The sequence below is a fragment of the Cucurbita moschata genome, unplaced genomic scaffold (genome assembly GCF_002738365.1).
Source record: "Cucurbita moschata cultivar Rifu unplaced genomic scaffold, Cmos_1.0 Cmo_Scf00007, whole genome shotgun sequence".
Taxonomy (NCBI): domain Eukaryota; kingdom Viridiplantae; phylum Streptophyta; class Magnoliopsida; order Cucurbitales; family Cucurbitaceae; genus Cucurbita; species Cucurbita moschata.
The window spans coordinates 3,753,248-3,762,156 of record NW_019268523.1 but is presented as its reverse complement, the minus strand read 5'-3'; the positions used below and the strand labels follow the sequence as shown (position 1 = coordinate 3,762,156).

The following is an 8,909-nucleotide window of genomic DNA, read 5'->3' as shown; positions in this document are numbered from 1 at the left end:
AAAAAAAAAAAAAAAAAAAAGTGAGATCCCACATCGGTTGGAGAAGGGAACGAAACATTTCTTATAAGGGTGTGGAAACCTCTCATTAACAAACATGCTTTAAAATTGTAAAGCTGAGGGTGATACGTAACAGACCAAAATGGACAATATGTATAGCGGTGGGTTTTGGCTGTCATTAATGGTATCAAAGCTAGACACCGGACAGTGTGCCAGTAAGAATGTTGTGTCTCCACGCATTTCTTATAAGAGTGTGGAAGCCTTTTCCCAGTAGACGTATTTTAAAAACCGTGAGGCTAACAACGATACATAATAAGTCAAAACAGACAATATCATAGTATTAGGAGCTAAGATTATAACACCCTAAGATTATGAGAATGATTGAGTAGGAAAAAGAAAAAGTGAGATCCCACATCGGTTGGAGAAGGGAACGAAACATTCTTTATAAGGGCGTGGAAATCTCTCATTAACAGACACACTTTAAAACGGTAAAGCTGAAGGTGATACGTAACAGACCAAAATAGAGAATATCTATAGCGGTGGGTTTTGGCTGTCATTAATAGAATCAAAACTAGACACAGGGCAGTGTGCCAGTAAGAACGTTGGGATCCCCAAACATTTCTTATAAGAGTGTGGAAACCCTAACGACGATACGTAACAAGTCAAAGCGGACAATATCATAGTAAGGTAGTAGCTTATTACGAGAATGATTGAGTAGTGGTTAGTGATGATGCACTTTAAGTACTTAAATGGGTTTCTTGAGAAGTGATTCCATTGATTTTGACAAGGCTCCACTTGAGAGAGAGGCGACCAGCAACCCATTGATTTGCATCTTACTTCCCACTTTCCATTTTTAAAAGCATATATTGTAAAGTTGAAGGTGGAATCATAGTAGGCTAAGAATATATATGCCAAAATTGGAACTTGCAAGCTATGTGATGCCACATTGAGGAGGCCTAAATAGCCTACCAACTTGCATACACATTTCTTTTGTTTGAAGTAATGAATTTCCCCTCCTTTTTCTAATAAACCATGTTATTGGAGGGAGACACAATGTTCATAAAGCAAGAGATTAGTACGGAGTGTATACGATTGGGTTGAGCATGGGCGTGAGGCGAGGAGCGTATGGCAACGTGGGTGAGGGTGGGGGCGTATGCGAGGAGTATCTGCTGATATTGAATGTTGCAAGGGGTATCTACTAAGTGCTACGAGAAGTGTTTGATGGTTTGGGTTGACTAGGACTTTTGTCAAGTGAACCCAAAACCTGAATTGAACTAGTTTGGTTCTAAAAAATTAATCCAACCTAACCCTTGGTTGATTCGATTTTTCGAGTTTTCAAATTCGATGTACATCCCTATAAAAAAAGAGTTACGATATAATGTATACATATTTTGTATATTAAATGGAGCCTTATTTAGCTAAGGATGAAAACTAGGGGTGTACATGGTCTGGGTTGGGTTGGGTTGAGGATTTTTCTGACCTAACCCAAAAGTTCAAGTTGGTTAGATTGGTAACCCAACCCAACCAAAAAAATTTCATAATCCAACTCCAACCCTCCATTTTCGAGTTGGGTTCAGGCTATTAAAAAAAATTATTTTTTACAATAGTTTTATTTTTTCACAATTTATAATTTTTCAGATACAAATAAAATAAAAGATAATTAAAAGTTCATCATCAAACACAAATCAATCTATAATTATTCACAAAAAAAAATGAAAAGATAATTAAAAGTTTATCAATAAACACAAATCAATCTATAATTATTCAAAAAAAAACAAAAATAAAAACAAATTTAATAAAAAACAACGAAGAAAAATTAACAAATTTCAAAAAATTGTAACATATTAGAAACGGAGTGGAAGTCAGGTGGCCCAAAAATGAAGCCCAAGCTAATATGGAAACTCGGGTCCAACCCAAAGTAGAAGTCAGGTGGCCCAAAACTGAAGCCCAAGCTAATATGGAAACTCAGGTCCAACGCAAAGTAGAAGTAAGGTGGCCCAAACATTCCGTATTTATTAGCCCAAGCCCAAGCCCAAGCTAATATATTATATAATAAGAGAAATAAAATGGCAATAGCGAAGAATGTTTCTTACATGAGAAACCATAATTTTGGTAAAATCAGTTTCTAAGCCGACATTTGAGGATAACCTTAATCTCCCCAAACTTCGCTCTTTATATAACTCACGATTCCCTTCTCTGTCTCTCAATCTCCCAGTCACCAAAATCCTGGAACACTGACCTTTTTCATATTATCACAATGGCTGATGATGCTAAAGACAAAGTTGACCGAGACCGAATTTTCAAGCGCTTCGACGCCAATGGCGACGGTAGGATCTCTGCGTCGGAGCTCGGTGAATCCTTGAAGACGCTTGGCTCCGTTACCCCTGACGAAGTGCAGCGGATGATGGCAGAGATCGACACCGACGGCGACGGGTACATTTCATACGAAGAGTTCACAGATTTCGCCTGTGCCAACCGTGGTTTAATCAGAGATGTTGCAAAGATATTCTAAAGTGTTTGTATACCGTTTATTGTTCTTTGTTGTTGTTTTCTTTGTTCTGTTTTTTGTTTTACATTTAAATGTAGCTTGTCGTGTTTGATTTGATGTCTGCATGAAAAAACAAATCAAATGGGCTCCATTTTCTTAACATTTTTCATTATGGAAAACGTTGATTTGGTTGTTAAGCTGCAACTTCCATGATTGTGTCTCAACCAACCACTTCCAAACAGAACATCTGTACAAAAATGATCATATTTACAAAATCATCAATGATTTGATTCAACTAAAATGAGGGAAAATAATCTGACTTTTCAACGGCAGAAAAGGTAATCGTCTTCTTCGAATTCGGGGAGTCCCGACATGGCCAACGCTAAATGACTCGTCATTTCGCTGTTCGTGTTTTGAAACTGCGAATAACAATCAGTGACACATCCATGGCTCAAGAAACCAGACCTCTTTGATCTGTTGGGCAGAGGCTGTTCTTCACCTTTCAATATTGCAATGATCTCTAAGATCCCGGGCCTGCGAGATTCTTCACCGGTAATGCAAGCAGCGGCAGCTTCGATCATTTGGACTATTTGATTCGAATTCTTCGTCGTACACGTCACTTGCGGATCAAGCAGCTCGGTAATCGCCCCTTTCCCTTTCTGCAAGAGTGGCTTTGCCTGTAGGAACACATCAAACTTGTTATACTTGACAGACTACTTTCTTCTGTCATATACTCGAGACTGCACCAACGAATGCAACACGTGAGGCTTACGGCCATACGTTACGGGCCAAAGTGGACAATATCGGCAAGTGGTGGGTTTGGGGTGTTTCATTCTAAAGCTTTGCAGAATCATTCATACAACAATAACAATAGTAAACAAAAGTGATATAATGACCTACCCATAAAACCAAATTCTCCTCTCCACGAGTTCTTTCTTCGATCGGCTTCCTGCCCGTTATGAGTTCCAATAACACGACTCCTAGAGCGTAGACATCTGTTTTATCTGATACCTTCCCGTGCTGGAAATATTCCGGAGCTAGGTAACTACAAATAAGTTGATAAATCGTAAATCGGAATGGAACAGAATGAGTTCACTAAAATGGCTTAAGAATGAGTTCATACCCAAATGTTCCTTTGACAGTTTTGCAAAGGAAAGGCACAGATGGAGCAGCAGTCCATGTCGCTAACCCAAAATCACATAACTGCAAGCAACCATTACCAGGAAACAGTTGATGAATAAGAACAATGAAAGGCTAACCTCAAATTATCTTACACCGATGACTTGGTTGGTTTCTCTCCCGGCTTCCACTCAAGGTTTTAAAACGCGTATGCTAGGGATAGGTTTTCACACCCTCAAGAAATGCTTCGTTCTCCTCTCCAACCAATACAGGATCTCACAATCCACCCCTAGACCCAACGTCACCACCCCTAGACCATCGCTAACTGACACAAGGGAATCCTTCGTTCTCCTCTCCAACCAATGTGGGATCTCACAATCCACCCCTTTGGAGACCAGCGTCATCGCTGACACATCGCCCGGTGTCTATCTGGCTCTAATACCATTTGTAACCGTCCATGCTCACCACTAGTATATATTGTCCTCTTTTGGGCTTCCCCATTTTAAAACGCGTCTACTAGGGATAGGTTTCCACACTCTTATAAAGAGCTTCCCCGTTTTAAAATGCTTCTACTAGGGATAGGTTTCCACACTCTTATAGGAATGTTTCGTTCTCCTCGAGGGATAGGTTTCCACACTCTTATAAAGAATGCTTCGTTCTCCTCTCAATGTGGGATCTCACAATCCACCCCTTTGTGGGATCTCACAATCCACCCCTTGGGGACCCAGCCCTCGGCTTACCACGACCCAGTATTTGGCTCTGATACCACCCAACCCTCGCTGGCTTACCACCACCCAGTATTTGGCTCTGATACTATTTGTAACAACTCAAGTTCACTGGCTCTGATACCATTTGTAACAACTCAAGTTCACCGCTAGCATATATGGGCTTTCCCTTCTGGGCTTCCCCTCAAGGTTTTAAAACGCGTTTACAAGGGATAGGTTTTCACACCCTAAGCATTATAAAGAATGCTTCGTTGTCCTCTTCACCCACCAATGTAAGATTATTGTCCTCTTCACCCACCAATGTAAGATTACACACTATCTCTCTCTTTTGTACACATCAAACAACCGAAGGAATATCCACAAAAACGAACATATTCTTTTACCTTTGACACTTTCTTGGACGAAAGAAGGATATTTGAAGGCTTAATATCTCTATGAACAACACATCTTTCAGTTCCATTGTGAAGATACGCCACAGCCTCAGCAATTCCAAGAGCAATCTTAAACCTCACCGACCAGGAAAGAGACAAGGAACCCTTTATTCCCTTCTTCTCTGCAATTGTTACAACGTTAGAATCTCAAAAACCCAACCAAAGACCAACTAAATCAAGAACCAAAGAACAAGGAATCATACCATGCAAATGTCTTTCTAAACTTCCACCAGAAACATACTTATAAACCAAAAACAAGCCCTCTTCTGGATCAATACAAAACCCCACAAGAGGAACAATATTTGGGTTATGAAGAGAGCTAGCAATCATCAATTCTCTGCAGAACGCCTTCGCAGACTCTTTATCTTCCTTGTCCAAACGTTTGATAGCCACAGCTGTTCTTAAAAACCCAACTCTTCCCCTGAATACACAACTTAAGGCCCCTCTTCCCAGAACTCTGCCTACCAAATTTGGGAAAAAATTGAAAAAGGGTTCAAGATTACATATCAAAAATTTGTTTAAAAAACAAGAAAAAGGGTGTTTGACTTCGAGAGTACCTTTTGAGAAATTACGAGTAGCAGAAAGAATTTCGCGATATCTGAATCGAATCAAAGTATGAGCCACAGGGGAAATGCTCTTTTCCAATGATTCAATCCTCCGCCATTTCAATTCTTTGGTGAGAGCATCAGCCATCATTCCATTTTCCAAATTCACCATCAAAACAGTGGCCGCAGTGGTTGAAGAGCCGATATTCATGGTTTCAAGCTCAACTTGAGAGCAAAAACTAAACCGAAAAGACGAGTGAACCGATTGTGGATCAGTATTTGAGGACTCCCCACCACAAGGACCAGACTCCGCAAGCAACCAAGCTTTATTGTGCTCGAGATTCTTGATTTTCCCATCGACATTGGTGTGGTGATCATCATCTTGAATGCCCTGATTCTTGCGGCGAAGACGAGCAGGAGGAGTAATACACGCTAACCCAAGTTCCCAAATCATTTTTCTCAAAAGGGTCTTAATCTTGAGCTCGTTATAGTGGGAATGTTGATGCTCTAACTCAAGGTGGGGCACCCTCGGGTTAGAACAAGTACCAATGGAGAAACCCATTTGGAAGCAGATCTCGAGGGAAAGAACAGAGATCTAGAAACCCTCAAAGAAACAAAAGCAGAGATACCCACAAAGAAAAGGGAAAAAAGTGGGAAGAATTGGGTTTGCTTCAATGGTGGGGGGAGAATATGCAGTAAGCAGAATAATGGAATTTAAGTACAGAAATGGAAGAACAGAGTGGTGGGAGGTGGGGGGTGGGGATGAAAAGCCATGGCTAAGGTCCCCATGGAAATTGCTTTGGCAGACATGGGTGGAATGGGTAGCTCGCTTGCTCTACCTTTCAAAATGGAATTTTATCTTTAAATAATAAACAAAAAGAGAGAGCTTCGGGTGTTGGCCCCCATGGACCTCTGCGTGTGCGTGCGTGCGTGCGAGGGAGAGAGTGATTGAAACGGACATGATTTCAGTAATCAAACTTTAATTAATTTAACACCATTAAAAATGACCAATTAAAACACAAAGCTTGTCGGAACCCCAAACAAATAAGGGTTAATTTCGTCATTTTACTAAGTTAATCACATATTATTTCTCCAATAAATAAGATAGATATTCAGTTTATTTTAAAATAATAATAAATGTATGTATATATATATATATATTTTTTACAATTAGTAAATATGATTCACTTTTTACTTTTTTACCCATTATGAACCAGAGAGAGAGAGATTCCAAAATTACTGCAAAAGGAGGAGTTTTTACCTTTTGCAGAACACTTTTGATTTTTATGAACAAAATAATAGTGAATATTCGAATGAGAAATAAATTTTAATTATATTCTTTTTTTAAAAAAGTAAATATTATTATTATTATTATTATTATTATTATATAACAGAAAAACTAAAACTATACATGTAGTTTGGTGACCACCCCATATTTTTCCAACCGCCAACAACCTTGTCTTTTTTGGTGTCTAGCTTATTAATATAATTAACTTTTTTTATTAATTATTGTTTTTAACCTTCTAATAAATTTTAAATCTTTTTTTTTTTTTACAGTGTTCGTATGATCTGAGAGTCCAAAAAACTCGTACTATCTAATCCAAATTATAAAAGTTAAGTTGGACTAGATTTTTGCAGGTTGACGTTTTTTTGGTTCGGTAAACATGACCAACCCATTATTGTCTTACTTTTAAGATTATTAAGAAAATTAAGGATATTTAATGTTTGTAATCGATGTTAGTGATGCAATTATGACTTATAAATATTTGATATTTGAGTTTTATGAGATTTTAGTTATTAATGTAATTATGTACGGTGGATAACTATAATTTTTTAAAAATAATTTAAAAAGACAACTCGAAAACCAACCAACATTATCGAAAATAGAGGGTTGGGTTTGGTTGGATTGTAAACTCTATTCGAGTTACTTGAGTCACAAACCCAATCAACCTAATATTTCGGGTTGGTGGTAAAGATTTCTCCAACCCAATTCATGCACACCACTCTTTATTTATGTATAATTTAAATATCTATTTATGTCTTCTAAGCTTGAAATTTTTTTTACGAGTTTCCATAGATTTGATGCATTGAATTCATTTAAATTGAATACAAAAAAATTCAATAATTTTGAATAAAACGTTACGATCAAGAACAAAAGACAAAATGTAGAGGCGAATATAAGAAATGAAAATTTAGCGTCGAATATAAATTTTGAATTAATGAATAATACGAGATTCTCATATTAATATTTTGTGACGGGTAACATCATGGTCTCCTTCTTGCCTCCTTCATGCTTTAGATTTCCGCTACAATTAATAATAACAACAAAAGTCTAATAATACTCTCTACCCTATTAATTTAGGCATCGTTATTACTCGAAAGTAATATTAGTACAAAATTTCTCAATTAATATTTTTTTTAATTAGATTTAGATATAATACTATTTGAACAGATTATATTACGTAAAGGGACGCTCGGGTTAGAAACCTAATTTATATTATATTGCAAACGATGCTAAAAAAAGAATGTGATTCTAGATAATAGAATTTTTCCGGGTTTGTGTATGGTTGAACTAAAAAATTAATTATTAAGACGTGAGTGATGATGTTAATGGGACGGATTTTAAAATTAGGATTTAAAAAAATGAAAAAAGAAATGTTGGGGGAAGATTGTTAGGAGGAAAATGGAGGGAAATGTGTGTATATGGTGGGGGCAGATGGCGGCAAATAATGGTCACCTAATGTGATAATGATGCATATTAAATGTTTAAAATTGATATCCCTAAGTTTGATTTTGATATTAATTAAACATTTTTAAAGCATATCGTGTGGAGCATATGGTCCAAAACGCGAACTCGTATTGACGGGAATCTCATTCCCATTTCTCCCCCTTTCGGTTTTTGTCGGTGGGACACGAATGTGGCTATGACCCTCGAACAATCTCGTCGTTCTGAAGTTCTTAACAACTTCGACGTTTATCTATTCAATATTTAGATCCGATTTTATACGAATTTGTGAGATCTTGTATTGATTGGAGATGGGAACAAAAATATATAATGGATTAAAGCGGACAATATTTATTAATGGTGGACTTGGGCTATTACAAATAGTATTAGAGTCAGTCATCAGGCGGTGAGCTAGCGAGGATGCTGGGCCCCAAGGGATGGATTGTGAGATCTCACATTGGTTGGAGGGGAGAACGAAACATTTTTTTTTTTTACAAAGGGGTAGAAATCTCACTCTAATAAACGTATTTTAAAATCGTTAGGCAGACGGCGATTTGTAATAAGTCAAAGTAGACAATATCTGTTAGCGGTGGACTTAGACTATCACAATTGGTATCAGTTTATCTCGGTTGTTTCTGAACAATTTTTGTATATCAAACGAACCAGTCTATAAGGTAATTTTAATATTTAAAATGTTGTTTTCTCTTTCCCGGTAACTTGCATATATCTTTCTTTAAAAGAATTTTTAAAAAATATTTCTTTTAAATCTAGATTATGTATATTATATAGAATGTGTATTAAATTAAAGTAAAAAATAATCATATGATAAAAGTTTATGAGCAGCTCATTATTTTTATATTATGGTTATTAAAGAATGGT

General features: G+C 37.1%; 2 protein-coding genes across 2 annotated transcripts; one reads left to right on the top strand and one right to left on the bottom strand.

Moving 5' to 3' along the window:
• The first annotated feature begins 2,067 nt into the window (after positions 1-2,067).
• On the top strand, positions 2,068-2,823 carry LOC111445082 (polcalcin Ole e 3-like). The gene has a single exon (XM_023083303.1). The coding sequence runs from the start codon at positions 2,255-2,257 to the stop codon at positions 2,507-2,509; it is 255 nt and encodes an 84-aa protein (XP_022939071.1). The 5' UTR covers positions 2,068-2,254; the 3' UTR covers positions 2,510-2,823.
• Positions 2,637-6,154, bottom strand: LOC111445075 (probable serine/threonine-protein kinase PBL25). Its single transcript, XM_023083295.1, has 6 exons — positions 5,318-6,154; positions 4,964-5,221; positions 4,713-4,882; positions 3,609-3,688; positions 3,386-3,530; positions 2,637-3,162 (listed from the first exon to the last, which is right to left on the bottom strand). The coding sequence occupies exons 1-6, from the start codon at positions 5,865-5,867 to the stop codon at positions 2,809-2,811; spliced, it is 1,557 nt and encodes a 518-aa protein (XP_022939063.1). The 5' UTR covers positions 5,868-6,154; the 3' UTR covers positions 2,637-2,808.
• Positions 6,155-8,909: the final 2,755 nt, after the last annotated feature.

Coding starts and splice junctions, on each gene's coding strand:
- LOC111445082 (XM_023083303.1), top strand. CDS start 2,255: ATGGCTGATGATGCTAAAGACAAAGTTGACCGAGACCGAATTTTCAAG.
- LOC111445075 (XM_023083295.1), bottom strand. CDS start 5,867: ATGGGTTTCTCCATTGGTACTTGTTCTAACCCGAGGGTGCCCCACCTT. Junction 4,883..4,963: donor TTTAGAAAGACATTTGCATG/GTATGATTCCTT, acceptor TAACAATTGCAG/AGAAGAAGGGAATAAAGGGT. Junction 3,163..3,385: donor AGGAGAATTTGGTTTTATGG/GTAGGTCATTAT, acceptor GTGTTCCTACAG/GCAAAGCCACTCTTGCAGAA.